The 17,600-nt window shown below is 44.7% G+C and overlaps 2 protein-coding genes across 6 annotated transcripts in view; one reads left to right on the top strand and one right to left on the bottom strand.

Annotated features, from left to right (window-relative positions):
* LYRM4 (LYR motif containing 4) overlaps nucleotides 1-12,618 on the bottom strand; it is a 450,340-nt gene extending 437,722 nt beyond the window's left edge. The window contains exon 1 of the mRNA XM_069217463.1: nucleotides 12,496-12,618. Coding sequence (XP_069073564.1) covers nucleotides 12,496-12,593 — 98 coding nt within the window. The 5' untranslated portion in view covers nucleotides 12,594-12,618. The remainder of the gene's footprint in view (nucleotides 1-12,495) is intronic.
* Nucleotides 12,575-17,600, top strand: part of FARS2 (phenylalanyl-tRNA synthetase 2, mitochondrial) — a 1,511,864-nt gene continuing 1,506,838 nt past the window's right edge. For 2 of the 5 annotated variants that reach the window (XM_069217450.1, XM_069217415.1), the window contains exon 1: nucleotides 12,715-12,867. The gene's annotated coding sequence lies outside the window, so the exon portion shown is untranslated. The other 3 variants (XM_069217436.1, XM_069217425.1, XM_069217430.1) reach the window with 3 other exon arrangements.

The raw sequence follows: 17,600 nt of genomic DNA, 5'->3' as shown, positions 1-17,600 counted from the left end.
TCCAGAGCCCCTATGGAACCCTTTCCTCACCACAGTCTCAACAAAGCCAACACATCCATCGCATCCAAGCTCCGCCACACCCTCAACTGTTCCATACATACAGCTATCTTCCCTGAGGAATGGAAGCACGCTGGTGAGATCCGCCCGTTCCTGAAGAAACCCACAGCTGACCCCCCTGGACCTCAAGAACTACCGCCCCATCTCTTTCCCAGCCAAGGTCATTGAAAAGGATATCAACACACAGCTCCGTAAGCACATCGAGGGCAACAACATTCTAGACATCTCCCAAAATGGTTTCAGGAGCAACTACAGCATGGGGACCGCCCTCCTCGCCATCACAAATGACATCCGCTCACTCCTCAACCGCAGCCAGACAGCAGCCCTCATCCAACTGGACCTATTGGCCGTCTTCAACCCAGTTTCACACTTCATCCTCTGCTCCAGATTCCATGCAACCGGCATCAGCAGAAAGACACTACAATGGATACGATCCTTCCTGTCTTGCAGAACACAGTCAGACTCCAGCCTTACCTGTCAGAACCTACAGAGATCAGCTGCGGAGTTCCACAGGGCTCCTCCCTGAGCCCCACACTCTACATGGCCCTGCTAGCATCCACCGTCAGGAACTACAGGATGAACATTGTCTCCTAAGCCAACGACACCCAACTGATCATCCCACTGACCGAAAACCCCACAACTGCCAAGAAGAATTTCTACAACCTCATCCCTGGTGGTCTAGTGGCCATCACAAGTAAGTATCTTTCTCTCTACCTCTCTTTCACTCTTGCTTTTTTCTGACTTTTCACTCATTTTTACTTCTGCTTTCCTCTTTATTTATTTTTTCCTTTTTTACTCTCCCCTGCTGTCCCGGCCTTCCCTCCCGTGCTGCTCTGCCCCCCCCCCCACAAAGCACCTTTCCCACCCCACAGCTGACCGCTCCCCCACACCACTCCCCTCTTTAATGGCAGCCGCAGTGCGGGCATGCCAAAGGCAAGCCCGTCTATACCTGGACCGCACTCAGCGCCAGAAACCCTGGATCTCCGTCAAGCTCCCCCCCCCCCCCCCCCGGCCAACCTCCGTTACAACGCTGAGACCCTCCTCCACTTTAACATCAGATGTCTCAACGACTGCTGCATCATCTCCCCCAAGGACACCCACGAACCCTTCACCTGCAGGAACTGCAACTTCAACGCCGGCCTCAACAAGTTGAAGGTACTCCACACACACACAGAGATACCAACACCTTCCACAACCCTATCAACTGCCTACTCCTGAACATCCGCTCCCTCCACAAACACGCCACCGAACTCCAGGACTTGATTGACACCGCCCGCTCAGACATCGCCTTCCTCACCGAGACCTGGACCAACCCCAACTCAGGTCCTGACTTTCCCATCGCCATTTCCGATGGATACAGCACCGTAAGGAGGGACCGTCCCTCCCGCCAGGGCAGAGTACTCGCCATCCTACACAAGTCCTCACTATGTGTCAAGGCTGTCCGAGAAGAACATTGCACCACCATGGAACACCTTAATTTCCTGGTCCACTCCAACCACAACTCCTCCATCCACAGCACCTTGGTGTGCAGGCCACCTGGCCCCTGCACAGCACTCATAGACAACGCTGTAGACATTGCTATTTCCCAGGCCCTGGTGCCAGACAACTACCTCCTCCTCGGTGACCTGAATTTCCACCTTGAGGACCGCACCAACTAAAACACCACAGCTCTACTCGACAACCTTGCCACCCTCGGCCTCAGACATCTGGCCTCCACACCTACACACATCGCAGGACACACACTGGACTCCATCTTCACCTCAAGCAACCAGATCACCACTGAGACCATTTCCACCCCAGACTGGACCGACCACCGCTGCATACATTTCACAACCACCGCACCCAGCTGCCGCACCCCCAATACTCCTCACAGGAAATGAAACAAAATCACCATTGAGCAACTCACCTTAACCCTTGCCAAATCCCTCCCTCAGATGACACCAACACAGCAACGCGCAATCTCAACGCATGGATCACTGAATGCACCGACACTTTAGCGCTCTTCAGCTGACATCGACCAAACACGCACCTAAGAAGGTCAGCTGGTTCACCATTGAACTCCAAAAATCAAAGCGCACTTGCAGACGCTTAGAGAAAAAATGGAGGAACAGCCAAACCACCAAAAACCTCTCCTCTTTCAGAACCGCAGCCACCACCCAGCACCGTAATATCACGAATGCTAGGAAGGACGCACTCCGGGATCGCAGCAACTCCTCCACACACAACACTAAGGGACTCTTCTCAGTCATCAACAAATTCACTAATCCCCCCTCCGAAGCCACCAGCATCCCCCCGTCACAGGACCTCTGCAACAAACTTGCCACCTTTTTCCACCACAAGATCCAGGACATCTACGACAGGAGCTTCCTCCTGGGAAAACCTGGCACCGGAACCTGATACTGACCCACCCAGACTATCCACACTTGGTCCATGCTCACCACGGAGGAAAAAATAAACATCATGAGCAACACCCAAGCTGTAGCCCCCAGAGACTCCTGCCTGCACCACATATGCATCAAAGCCAGCACATCCATCACCCCCGAGTTCCGAAACACGATGAACTGCTCCATCCCCACCAGCACCTTCCCAGAGGTCTGGAAACACGCCAAAATACACCCTCTCCTGAAGAAACCCTTGGCTGACCCATCAGAACTAAAGAATTTCCAGCCCATCTTGCTGCTACCCTACCCCGCGAAGATACTGAAGAAAGCAATCAACGCACAACCAGGGAATTTCATCGAGACCAACAACTCCCTGGACAGCTCCCAGTCTGGATTCCGCAGCAACCAAACATGGAGAAAGCCCTTCTGGCAGCCTTCAACGACATCCGATCACTCGTAGACCATGGCCACACCGCAGCATTCATACTCCTCGACCTCTCAGCAGCCTTCAACACGATCTCCCACAGCACTCTACGCACCAGATCCACTCCTTCCTCTCCAGGAGGACTCAGAGAGTCAGACTCCCACCCTACACATCCACACCCACAGGAGTTAATTGTGGAGTCCCCCAAGGATCCTCACTGAGTCCCACAATGTTCAACGTATACATGGTCCCTCTCACAGCCATCGTCAGAATTCATGGAACGAACATCGTGTCATATGCCAATGAGACACAACTCATCATTTCCCTCACCGAAGACCCAGATACGGCCAGAAGGAACTTCCACTAAGGAATGAAAGTCATCGCCACCTGGATGAGAGAAAGCTGCCTCAAGCTCAACTCCGACAAGACAGAGCTCATCATCTTCGGAAACGCCACCTCAGCATGGGACGACTCCTGGTGGCCCACACCCCTCAGTGCCCCCCCCCCTGCATGGACTGAGCACGGCAGCAACCTAGGCATCATCCTCTACTCCTCCCTATCCATGACCCGCCAGGTAAACTCTGTCACCTCCTCCTGCTGGCACACACTCCGCAAACTTCGGAAAATTTTCAGATGGATCCCAGCAGACTGCCGCAGGGCAGTCACCCACTACTTAGTCACAAGCAAGCTCAACTACGGCAATGCCCTCTACGCCGGCACCTCGACGAGAAACATCAAGAACCTAAATCTCATCCAGAACACTGCCACTGGGCTCATCATGGACCTCCCACCCCAAAAATATGTCTCCCAACACCTGACCACCCTCCACTCGCTCCCGGTTGAGAAACAAATCACCTTCAAGGTACTCACCCACACATACAAGGCCATACACAACGCAGGACCAGCCTACCTGAACCACTGCATCGCCTTCCACACCCCCGCCAGATCCCTCCGCTCTGCCCAGCTGTTCCTGACCACCATCCCTCACATTCGGAAAACCACAGCCGGAAGACGATCCTTCGCCTACATCGCAGCAAAGAGCTGGAACAACCTCCCCCTGCACCTCAGACAAAGCTCATCGCTCATCATCTTCAGGAAGAACCTCAAGGCGTGGCTCTTTGAATGAGGCTCTTCGGATGACCCCCGCCCCTCACTCCCTCCCCTTGGGACCCTCACAGGTGAGTAGCTGCGCTTTACAAAAACTGTTTGATTGATTGAAGGGCAGCTGCCTCAAGCTCAACTCTGATCAGACCGAGATCCTCATTCTGGGACAACTCCTGGTGCCAGCCAACATTGGCATCTCCTCCAACCCAACAAACCATGAACGTAACCTTGATTTCATCCTGGATTCATTGCTCACCATGACCTGCCAAGTCAACTCAGTTGCATCCTCCTGTTTTCACACACTCCTACTTCTACGGAAGATCCACAATTGGATCCCAGAGGACTGCCACAGAACCGTAACCCATGCCCTGGTTACCAGCAGACTCGACTATGGCAACGCCCTCAATGCTGGCACTGTAGGAGGCTGGCCTGACTTATAGTGGGTACTCTGGTGAGCTCCTGCATTCGTTACCTGAAGAGAAGCCCACAGCAGAGATCCTAAATAGCCCTCCGAGGAGGATTGGCCATCTAGTGAGCACCTATCAGGAGGGGTCTCTGACGTCACCTGCTGGCACTGGCCACTCAGAGGCCTCCATTGTGCCCTCACACCTGGAGTGCAGAAGCCTGTCTGTGGGTTGACAACAGCGGTAGCTGCAGTGAAAACCCCAGAAAGCTGGTTTGGTAGTACCCATGGTCCATGTTGGAGCCACGGGGATGCATGAGATTGGCACCCCAATTCCAGATTGGGCATGAGGGGGACAATTCCATGATCTTAGACATGTTACATGGCCATATACGGAGTTACCATTGTGAAGCTATATATATATATATATATATATATATATATATATATATATATATATATATATATATATTAACCTATATGTAGTGCATGCGTGTAATGGTGTCCCCGCACTCACAAAGTCTGGGGAAATTGCCCTGAACTATGTGGGGGCACCTTGGCTAGTGCTAGGGTGCCCTCACACTTAGTAACTTTGCACCTAACCTTCACCAAGTGAGGGTTAGACATATAGGTGACTTATAAGTTACCTAAGTGCAGTGTAAAATGGCTGTGAAATAACGTGGACGTTATTTCACTCAGGCTGCAGTGGCAGTCCTGTGTAAGAATTGTCTGAGCTCCCTATGGGTAGCAAAAGAAATGCTGCAGCCCATAGGGATCTCCTGAAACCCGAATACCCTGGGTACCTAGGTACCATATAGTAGGGAATTATAAGGGTGTTCCATTGTGCCAATTAGAATTGGTAAAAATAGTCACTAGCCTGCAGTAACAATTTTAAAGACAGAGAGAGCATAAGCACTGAGGTTCCGATTAGCAGAACCTCAGTGACACAGGCACCACACAGGGAACACATTCAGGCCAAAACTATGAGCACTGGGGTCCTAGCTAGCAGGATCCCAGTGAGACAGTCAAAAACAAACTGACACACAAGTAAAAAATGGCAGTAACATGCCAGGCAAGATGGTACTTTCCTACAGGCACCACCCAGAAAGAACCTGAAGAAACTACAGCACATCCAAAACGCCTCAACCAGACTCATCCTGGGCGTTCCCCGCAGTAAACACATCACCAAACACCTAAGAGACCTCCACTGGCTTCCTATTGCGAAACTAATTAACTTCAAACTCCTTGTCTACACATATAAGGCCCTCCACAACCTAGGATCCACCTACCTCAACCACTGCATCACCTTCTACTCCCCCTACCAGACCTCCCCGCTCAACAGGCACTAGCCACCGTTCCCCACATACGAAAGACCTCAGCTGGAGGAAGATCCTTCACCTACCTTGCAGCAAAGAGCTGGAACACCCTGCACCTCAGGCACTCACCATTGTTACCACAATTCAGGAAGGACCTTAAAACCTGGCTCTTCAACTGAAGCACAGAGAACAAACCCCCTTAGTGCCTTGAGACCCTTACGGGTGAGGAGTTGCGCTCTATAAATCCTGATTTGATTTTGATTTGAGGGAAGTATGCTAAACTGGCTAGACAAGATGGGCCAAGGGAGAAGACTACGATTTATTTGGTCACATGATGCCAAAAAGACATTTAGGGCTATATGTACGAACACTTTTTCCTATAGACACAGAATGGGTAAAAACCTTTGCTACATCTGGCCCTTAATTCCATCAAATGGAACAACCTTTTGTGACTGCTGCAGGGTTCTGGAGAGTGTCTGGAATTCCAAACAAGGTCTGAATGTTGTACACAGATCCAGTGACACAGGTGTAGGTAAAAGGAGGATATCAAAATTCCATTCAGCTGAGATGAGGGACCAGACAGTTTTGTCCCCAGTCACCCATCCTCTTTGGGTTTGCTTTGTAGCCCCTGGCTTGTTGGATGAGGGGCAGCCCACAGGTGAAAGGGTTCAAACTGCAGTCTGGAAGGGAAGACAAAATATCCCTGTATGCAGATGATATCCTTCTATAAGTAACACAGCTGGATAGAATTTTTCCTAATGAAGGTATGTGATTGTTTCCAAGGAGCCATGGGCTATTAAATTAATTGACAGAAATCCATCAAATTGAAGACCAACCATGGTCACAGGAAGGTGGACAGTTATGTCCAGACTGACTGTTAAGGGTGATGTCCACAGATATCTGGGAATTTAACTTACCACAGGCAAAGATGTATTTCTAGTTAAAAACTTGGAACCAGCTATGCAGAAATTCAGCTAAGAGATAAGACACTGACAACAGAGTCCTCCAATTTTGGGGAATGAGGAATTCTTCAAAATATTAGTGGTGCACCTCCAGTACATGGTGCAGAAGACCCAGTGTTACCTCACAGACTGTTTTTTTCAGGAACGGGAGGGAGAGCTGAGAACACTCCTATTGGGTGGCTGGCTTTCTCCAGGATAGCATTATCAACCCTATGCAGAAGAAGAACAGCATTCCATAATGTCCAGTACAATTATTGGGCCTTTTAAATGATGATGGCAAAAACGTGGGCCTTCAAAGTCCTGGAGAACCGGTTGGTTAGATTACAAAAACACGCAATGGGAAACAAAACACTCCTACATTATCTGTACAATCGAGTGGAGACAGGGGACCTTGTAGGGAAAAGTCATAAAAGGTATGAAAACTAGCCACTGGTACTCTAGGGTGGGATAAGGTGAGAACAAAAAAAGACGCTACTATAAACCGGGAAGATGAAACATGAAGGGATAAGTAGCATATTTAAAACGGTTTCCAGCAATGGCATGCTATAGGCATATCTCAACTGGGAGATATATTAAGAATAGAATAATTAAAATGTCTCCAACAACTCCAATCGAGTATGACTTACACCCCTCGCAAAACTACAGATATGTACGGTGGAGACATGCCTTTGATACACTATATGAGGAGTAGACAGTAATTCAGGATGGAACCTTGATAGAAAGAAGGGTTTTAAGTGGTCAATTCGCAAAAAGTGTCACATTTCAAGTCTACAGAACAATTTGCAATATCTCAGATAATTTACCACCTGCGTGAAAGAGGGCAAAGAACAGAGGTGAATTAGAACATGATGACTTGGACGATGCACTTTGACATTCAACAGAAGTGGCAATCTGATTCATTTATAGCAGCCTCTGTTTTTCAACCTTTGCCTGCATCCTCACATCTATTCAGCTTCATACTTTCACATCTACTTTAAGCCCCCATTTGTGTTTTACTACTTCGACCTAGTACATTTACGTTGAGAGACCATGGACGCATCTTACAAACAAACAGAAAGGCAAAAATCTGGAAAACCAAGAATAACAGAAAGAGTTCTCCATTTAGCTGTCAAAAACAAGTAGTGCCTCCTACATATGTAGGTTATAGGTCTATACCGTTAGCAAATTGGGAATTAATGAGGAACTGTTGCATCTTGGGTGCCTTTTTGGATGGAGGAGGAGATCAGTGACTGTGTGCCTTTCTTCTTTGTGTGTAACAAACGTTTTGCAAGGTAGTAAGCACAAAGGAACTTTGTACAGGGAGTACAGTTACAGGCATTTAAAATGAGTCTGGTGTGCTTTACATTTATGGGCATTAGTGCGGCTTTGAGACATAGCCAGCTGTTGGCCTCCGAAGCTAGATAACTGAATTGTTGGGTGCAAAGGGATTTGTGAACATAAGAGGTATAAGTACAACACGATCTATATTGTTACTTGATCTTTCCCCTTTTAATGCCTTGAAAGGTAAGTCAATCAGAATTGAGATTATTCTAAATCCTACTGACTGCAGGTCACTTCAAAAAATATTTGTTGCTGAATGTCCCCTCTGCCAAGGTTAGAGTTATCTTTCTAAAAGTGTCCTGTTCAGAGTTAAAACATTCAGGGTAGAGAACACTGGATTACTTTAAAATATGTTTGGAGAAGTACACCCAAAATAGGCTTCCAGATTCCTGGATGCCAGGCTTTAGGCAGGTGGCCTACCAGGGAATGTGTTATACTTACAGCACACTGCACCTCTTTGGACCACACTGCACCTTTAATGGGGTGCACCAGGTGCAAACAGGGACAGTGTGCCTCATTACAGCAACTAATCAATTACTGGCCTTAACTGGCCACCAGTTTTGTAGGAGCACAACTTCAATTTCTGAAGCAATCTTAAATTAAAGCATGAGCTGGTTATGGTGTACTGAAGAGATGGAATAGTTCAGCTCTACCTGAATGTGAGTGTGGGTTTTGGTACTTTGACACTTTCAACCATGAGCTGCGTTCCTTCTTTTTGTCATCAGGGTTTGACTACTATTTCACATAATAATGTTCCCTAAAATGGATTACAATGTGCTTATAATACATTATTTCTACTTCATATAAATCATGTCTACTCTAGCACTGCTCAGTTTTATGTCTGCACTTGCTGACAAACATAAAAAACACTAAGAACCTTCTTGTGTTTAAAGTTACCATTACAGGAAATCTCTTTTACCCGAGTTCAGGTCAGCCTTATTTCCCCACCTTAGTTTGGATCTTGATTATTCTCTTACCATTACCACTGGACTTGTAATGGTATTTGTTTCCTGTCTTATTTCAGAGCCTTGTACAAAAGTCACACATATCTGGTGTCACACTATCCTTCATTGCATCTAAGCCAAACTATGGAATTCACTTCCCACACACATACGATGCACTGACAACCATCTTAGATTCAGAAGATCAGTGAAGAGCTGGGTATTTCCCACATACCAACTACACTCACAACGCAATAGTGTACCGCTACTGTATACTCCGACATGACCAACTGTGCTTTGCACAGTTTAGAGAATAAATTGCTTTTACATAAGTGCCACTGGACAACGAACTACGCTTCCTGTTATCAACAGGTAAATCCATATAAGTAGAAAATGTATACTACACCACAAGAGACATGTGCATACCAGGCAAAGTCATAATTGCTGCTTCTATGTACATACACGTGCACATAGAAAAGGATTCATGGTTGCCGCTAATACTCTAAGAAATGCTATGAAAAAATGTGCATACTTCTCCACAAGATAACTCTGTATCATCCCATGCTAACTATTCTGTACATATGTGGGTATGGGTCATATGCAAGTGTATAGGTCTAAGTTTATTTCATTTTTTTTTTATTTAAAAAAAAATCCTCCTCTCAACCTTTGTCCCATCCTAAACCTTTCTGACTACTATGAACCCCCAATCATCCTTCCTGAAACGTACCCTTCTTTCTTTACCCATGACATCCAACCAACCGGCACACACGACCTCTTACAAAAAAAGACAACTTACTATCTCCCCTTTCAAATTCACTCCCATCATTCTATACCTACTATGAATTCTACTAAACACACCCCCCCTCCAAAAAAAAAAAAAAACAAGCAACACCACAAACCTTACACAATTAATGCAAAAAAGCAAACAAATTGGGGAGAAAACAAATAACTGATCTACTAACAATTAATCTCTAATCTTGGGCTCTGGAGTTGCGTGCTGCTCGCCACAAAGCACTTCAATGCCACATCAGTGGTAGTAAGCACTATATAAATACAATTTACAATTATGTGCTGCCCTCAGGATGGCAACAAACTTGCATGTTCCCAGAGGACAGTGAATTAGTGAAAGGGGGTGGGGCTGTTTATAGCAGCAGCTCCAATTTTCACAGCGCAGAAGGCAAAAAGGCTTGACTTGAAGGGGGTGGAGGGCTTGGTCAGAGGCTCCCCTGGAGGCGGGTGCAGTGAGTGACTATACCTGCCCGCAGAATGGTATTGAGGGTCATCTTTCGGGGGGCCCGCTTGGGAGGGAGAGTGGAATGACTATGAGCCTCTTATTTATGCTGCATGCTCAGTGCACCTCTTCAACCCCCCCTTTTCTCTATGCCCACATCAATAATACAATACAGGTGCGGAGGTAGAATGTGTCCTCATCTGCAAGGGGCCGCAGCTCATGCCAAGGAAACTCCCCCATAAGATAGCACTGGTACCATATGTTTGGCAGCGCTGCGTGTATTACAGAACGGGCACCGGCTGCCCCTTCAGTAATACTACTGTGCCCCAGGGGAGCAGAAGATGGGCGCTCATGCTGGTTACACTCACTGGCTCCTGCACATAATACAGCTGCAGATGCAAAGGGTTTCTCATTTTGGCGATACCACAAGGTGCAGATAAGCTTGCCTGTTGTTTGTCAAGTATTTCCACTTTAAGAAAACGAGTAGTCTCAGCCTTTGATTAAGCCCCCCTGAGGGTGGTGAGTACAAAGATTGTGTGATACCCTCAAAAAAAGCAACTAGACGCAGGTATTCAGAGAAGTGCTGCAAGACCTTCCCAGGTGCTGCCTGTGGCATCAACCCAGGAAGTTCCAACAATATTGGAACAACCACAGCAAATCATTGTGCAGTGTGTCAACAATGGGACAAATGAAGAGGGCCAGCACCATTCAGAGCAGAAGCTTGCAGGGTAAGGGAGTTGAGGTAACTCTTCAGCACAACCAGGCTGCAAAAGCCTCACTTCGTAGACAACTGGTAATTCTTTTTTACTGGAATTTTTCGTATTTAGGAGTAGGTAATGGAAGTCAAAATGAACATAGTTGATGCTCACACCTTGCCATCCAGACTGGGGAGCACATCGTGGGAAAGAAAACTACACTCAGGGTATTAATGTGCTAACTCCCAATCATAAACATGTATATAGATCACAATATAAACAATTGCCTTTGGCACTTTATAACAAATGTGTATTAATACCCAAAGGAACATATTTTATCAACCTTCGAATAATGAAAGATTCAGTATAAACGTGCAAGAATATTGTGTACAACTAGCCCTTCACATACTGGTATTTAAATTCATGCTGTGCAGGTTCCTTAGCTATCTCTGAAACAAACACATCGACTGAGCTATCTTAGATAATCACAGAACCCAGATTTCCAATTTTCAGGCTGAAAGTATGCATATTGACAGGTAGGTAAGTTTAAAACAAGGGGAGAAGTTTCCGAACTAAGCTGAAAAAGCTATAAAAGGTATCTCTTAAACAGTGCAAATGTTTTCTGATAAGCACATTGAATTCTATATGGCTGTTTATACTGCTAAAACACACAAGGCATCCAAAGATGTGTGTCCATTTATTAATTAAATTAATAAAATAGATAGCTTGTTGTCACTTCACTAAACCTAAAATACATGTGTGTGTGTGTATATATATATATATATGTATATATATTGATAAAAGAAGAAAGACATGAACCCCATACATTGCAAGCTCTAAACAAAATAGGTGACCTATCAGTAACACACGATGCTCACTCAGCAAGGCAGCAAGGATATTAATTTTCTAAACTACTTCAGTGCGCCAAGTCTTTGGCCAGAGATTACAGGGATCTCTTCAGCAAGACCATTAAATCATGTTTTACTTAAATTAGAGCCCAACATTTTCTCTGGACCATGTGCTTCCCTTACTATTCTTAAAATTATTCAGCTAGTAACCAACTTACTGAAATCAGAGGAACTTTTCTTTTTCCTTGTTATCAATTTATTCAGGGGTACAGTTTGTAAAAATAACACAAATGTAATGACATGTAATATTCATTGGGGCTTTCCTACTCATACTACACAGACATTCATGAATCTATCAGTCCGTGACTTTGTATCACCACCTAGAACTCCCCTCCGCCCCCCCCAAAAAAAAGATCGTGCATAGTGCCACTCCCCGCACACCTCTCCAAAAAAACGCGTGGGTTCCCAAATACCGGCGTACATTTTTGTTTAATTCGAGTCTCGCACTGCCCACAACCAGAACAAACTAACGAAAAAAAAACGTAATAGCCCACAGCCAATCTCCTAAAATGTAAGACTTAAAATGAAAGTTTATTTAGTAAAAGAACTGACAGCTCTGCGATACGGTGTTCAGGGTTAGTATGGCAGAGAGCAAATGAGTGGGCGTGCCTTAAGGAGGAGTGACTAAGTTTGTAAACACTGCTCTGATACGAAGAGTGTGAAACGGCGCATATAACAAGCGGAATGTCCAGAAGCGTCTCAAACCATCACATGAAGGGCTGCGGCTCCTTCTATCCCGCAGCTAAGCGTTACCTGTAACTGTAGGCACTGAAACCAGCGCTCTCCCGCAGCAGTGCTCTGTACAGGGACAGCACCTGTGCTCTGCTGGGCGCCGCCATCTTCAAGGACATGGTCTGAAGGACCCTGAACCGCTCCAAGGACCTTAAAAAGGGGTAGCCTTTAGTTGCCTATCCACACAGCAGACTTGCTACAAGCGCAGTTCCTCACGTGGGGGGTAAGACGTTTAAAGCACTGGATTATTTCCACATGTATATTTACCCTTCACTTCTCCCTGTGTGAGCGTGATTAGTGGTTCGACATTTCTAGAAGCAGGCGCGTTCAGGACAGCCCTGTTGGATCGGGACGTCTGTCAAAGGGCAGAAAGCAGCAACAGTGTGCGCCAAGGTAGGCGAGATGAGTGAGTGCATTGAGGCTGTTAGTTCTACTAAACGTTGAATAGTATTTAAGATGCAGCTGCATAGGGGGTTTTCTGGTGTTGGTGGGGAAACGCAGTTTGCATGGGCACGAAGCCAGGTGTCCAAGTATGCCATGTATTGAGCACTCTAGCATCTTTTGATGTATCTTGGTATCACGTGAGTAGTATCACTTACTACCCATAAAGCTGCAGAGATGTTCCAAATGTAAAAGTCTCAGAAGCTTCCCAGAACCACATGAATGCCAGGTCTTCTTTATTTAAACGGAGTCTCAAGCACGTGAAAGTGAAACCCCTTTATAATTGTGGGTTGCACGTACAGCCCTGATATTTATTGTCTGTTCCTTCGGGCGCCCACCAATTCTGGAACGAACAAATATTATGCACTTCTATTAAACTTTGGTTGAATATAGTCTGTGTAAGGACTAACCCAGAGATAGTTGGTTTACATAAATGTATTTAGTCTGGTTTAACATATTCCATATAACGAGGGAGACTCAATGCTGCAGACAGATTGATAACTGTCGCTCTTCTGCTGTCTGCAGTCACCATTCTGGAATTCTATTATGTCAGGAATGACATAATAAAAAGGATTCCAGAACGGGTGACAGCTAACCTCATTTAAATAGAACGAGACAACCCCACATATCTTCCCCCCTTAACAAAAATAAAATTAAATCATATATTATTCACAACCTTTTATCTAAAAACATTTTTTACAAACACAGTAACCCACTTAAAAATATACCACTAAAATTTCCCTAAACGTGGTAAAGAGTTCAAACCATATTGCTCAAAGAATTTCTGCTAACAGTAATCTTCAAACCTTTTTGGTTTTTCAATCTTCCTGCCAGATCTACTCCATTTTTATTCCTACTGGAATCCATACCAATGTAACTGGTTAATACTCCTGTTCTCACCGGTGCCAGTCTGTTATAATTGGTGCATATTTCATTGGTTTCAACAGTTTCCCTACACTCATGTGTACATCTCTGGTTCTCATCATCCTCCAACCACACTCTAACATTGTGTCCCACATGTGTATGTCCTCCCTTCATCACATTCTCTACCTGGGTCCTGCACATTGACAACACAGACATGTGCCACACTTTACCATCACTCAATTTTGCAGAGTTATTGAACACTTCTTCCACGCTTAAAGGTGGAGAAAATCTGCCTTGGCACTTTCCCACACATTTGCTGCTCTTGACTCTCACTACATTACCCACAGTTAGTCTGACCTCCGTACTCTTATGTACAGCATCATGCTATCTCTTACGTTTCTTTTGTGCCTTCTCAATTTTCTCCCTCACTTCTTTAGTCTTTAGGGGACCATTCTACTCTCTTAGCAGTCTTAGGCCAACCTTGTCCAGCCTTATTCCTCTGCGTCAGAACTGCTCCAATTCCTCTACAACTGGCATCCGTGGTGATGATACAGCGAAGGTTTGAGTCAAAGCCTTCTAACGGGGGTGCTTCGCAAATGTCATTTGTGAGCGAATCAAAAGCCTGTTGGCATTCCCTAGACCACTTAAATTTATTTCTCACCTTGAGTAACTGCCATAGGTCATACGTTTTAGCTGAAAAATTTCTAACAAATTTGGGATAAAGCTCAACCAAGCCTAAAAATGCACGGACTTCATCTTTGTTTTGGGGATTAGGCACATTACTTATGGCAGTCACAAGTTCTTTCTTTGGTTTGATTCCCTCCGCTGACTCAATATGACCTAAATACGTAACATGATCACAAGCAAATTTACACTTGCTAAATTCTGCAGTCAGACCTTTCTTGTCTAGTACATCAAGTACCTGCAATGGGTTTGATCATGTTCTTCTTTGGATTTTCCCCTAATGAGGATATCATCTTGGAAGACCATAATATTATCCACATTTTCCAACATGGAATACATCAGTCTCTGAAACATAGCTGCAGCTGACGCTAGGCCAAACGGCACCCTCCTGAACCTACAACATCCAAACAAAAGTGTATGTAACAAAAGTGGTGAGACTTCTACTGTCAGGTTGTAACGGAACGTGGTGGTAAGCTGCTTTTAAATCAATAGATGAAAACCATTTTCTCCCTCACTTCTTTAGTCTTTAGGGGACCATTCTACTCTCTTAGCAGTCTTAGGCCAACCTTAATTGTCTTTGGACATGGGAGTTCTTCCCCTCATAATTTCAAATGGACTGGAATTTGTACTAGCACACACAGTCACTCTAAATGCCCAAACGGTTTTCTATTTCTCTCTTTCCGATACTAAATGGTTACAAGTAGCTAATTGGATAATACCTTCAAGCACTCAGTTAAAACTCTGTACCGCCCGTTACCCTAAGGATGATACACCAAAGTGGTTTTATGCCTGATCCCATTCCTTCTCACATATTCCTTAAACTCTGAGGATAGAAATTGAGACCCATTGTCAGAAACAATACTTTTAGGTAGACCCTCTCTCACAAAAACTTTGTCCAGAAATTTAATAATGCTAAATGAATTAGCTTTCTTATAATTTCTACTTTTTGGCCATTTCGTAAAGTGGTCCACAAGCACCAGAAAAAAAAACTTGTCTGTCTCCTTCACCACTAGGACGCATCACATCAATTCCTACCATTTCCCATGCCATGTTGGGACAAGGAATGGGATGTAAAGGCGGTTTCAATGTCGCTTGTGTATTGTCAGCGTTCTCACATAACACACACTCCCTAACTTTCCTTTCCACTACTTTATCTAACCCAGGCCACCTGTACCAATACTTCACTCTGTTTTTTGTCTTCCCAATTCCTAAATGACCCTCATGGCATATTTGTAGAATTTTAGCTCTTATGGTTGTAGGAGGTACCACTCTTCCACCTCTAACAGTCAAATCATCCTTAAGGGATAGTTCATCCTTAACTTACCAGAAAGGTCACAGAACTTCGCCCACCAGTTTCTTCAGTGGCCACCACTTTGTGATCATACACAGCACCTTCAAGTCTCATCTTGTTCCTGTTCTGTTTTCCATTCATCACATCAAATACCTTGACAAACGCCTTCTTCTACAACAGCCACCCATAAATCCTCATTCACGTGTTTCTTCCATGTTCTCAGTGGGCAAAGGTATACGACTTAAGAAGTCTGCTACAACATTCTTCACCCCGGGCAAATATTGCACATTATTATAATTATATTCAAATAGGCGTACTGACATCCTAGCCAATTTAGGAGATGCTATGTATAACGCCTTTGTAGTTAATACTTTCACAAGTGGTGTATGATCACTTCTTAACATAATCTCATTACTTCTAACATATTGTCGAAAATGTTCCAATGTCCATACACACGTTAGTGCTTCACGTTCAATGACCGATTATTTTTCCTCGGACGGAGTCAACGATCATGAAGCAAAAGCAATAGTATTTCATACTTTGTGCGCATGAGGTTTAGCGTCTTTTTTTAAGTGGATTTCATGCCTGAACCCATTTCATTTTCCCAATACGACCAGACAATACATTTGGAAACCTATTTAGAACCACTTTACAAATTTCTGACTCTGCTTGGACTGTTAACTCTGGCTCTGGGGTTATTTGGATCCAATACTATTCCTAATTTGCCTTGGTCAATCCAACCCAAAACAGGGACCTGTGACTGGGACATTCAATTTTCCTAAGGTTTGCCTATCTTTGTACTGAAATGTCAACTTCATATAGCATAACAGCTCATTAACTTCACCAGTGAATGTCTTAATGGTTATGTCTGGCACGCATAACTCATCACCCGATGTTTATTTAAATTTCCTTTTCCACACATCTCTATTTACAATTGTGTACGGTGAACCTGAATCAAGTACAGTATGTATATTCACACCACCCAGTGTTATCTCACACATAGGTTTTTTTTCTTCCTTTTTTTTCCTTTTCTGCGGTGTGCAAAACAGAATTATCACCTATACCATCCACACACAATACACACATATTCATTTCATCTTCTTCCGATGTGCTAGTGTCTTCCAGTTCTAGCACCCTGCCACCACTTCCAGCTTTCCTTTGGCACACTCTCTGAAAATGTCCAATCACACCACACTTTGAACATTTTTGCTTCCTAGCTGGACATGATTTATCATTGGCCAGGTGCTCACTGCTACCACATCTATAACATTTCCTTCTATTATCAGATCTATAACTTTTCTGTTCAACACCTGTTTTTCTTATCCACGCCATTTTGTGTTCTTTTGTGAACTTCTTCCCTTTAACTCTTGCAATTATGGCGTCTTCACTTTTACTTTCCCACTAAAACCACTTTAGCACATCTTCCAGTAAGTTCTGCTCTCTTAACAATGTCGGTGATTTCTTGCAAAGAACTCTCTCCTTTGGCCCACAATTGTCTTGAGTACTAGAACTTGATGATTGCATGACAATCTGAATGAGCTCATTGTGCAGGTTACCGAACCTACAGTTAATTGCCAAATTCTTTAATGCAGAAACGTAATCTTCCACCAGATCATCTTTCCCTTATATCCTGTTGTAGAATTTCTATTAATCAACTGCTACGGAAACTGTAGGTCTATAATAGTTATTCAAATCTTCAAGTGCGTTCACGTACACATCTTGACCCTCTTGCCTCGGTTTCTTATTTATATTGTTAAAAACTTTCAATCCACCAGGGCCTAAGCAATGTAAGAGAATTTAAATTTTATTCTCTGATGTAAGTTCCTCTTCATCATCAATGGCTGGT

The sequence above is a fragment of the Pleurodeles waltl genome, chromosome 2_1 (genome assembly GCF_031143425.1).
Source record: "Pleurodeles waltl isolate 20211129_DDA chromosome 2_1, aPleWal1.hap1.20221129, whole genome shotgun sequence".
Lineage (NCBI taxonomy): Eukaryota > Metazoa > Chordata > Amphibia > Caudata > Salamandridae > Pleurodeles > Pleurodeles waltl.
The sequence above is the reverse complement of the archived record's forward strand: the minus strand, read 5'-3'. Positions and strand labels throughout refer to the sequence as shown.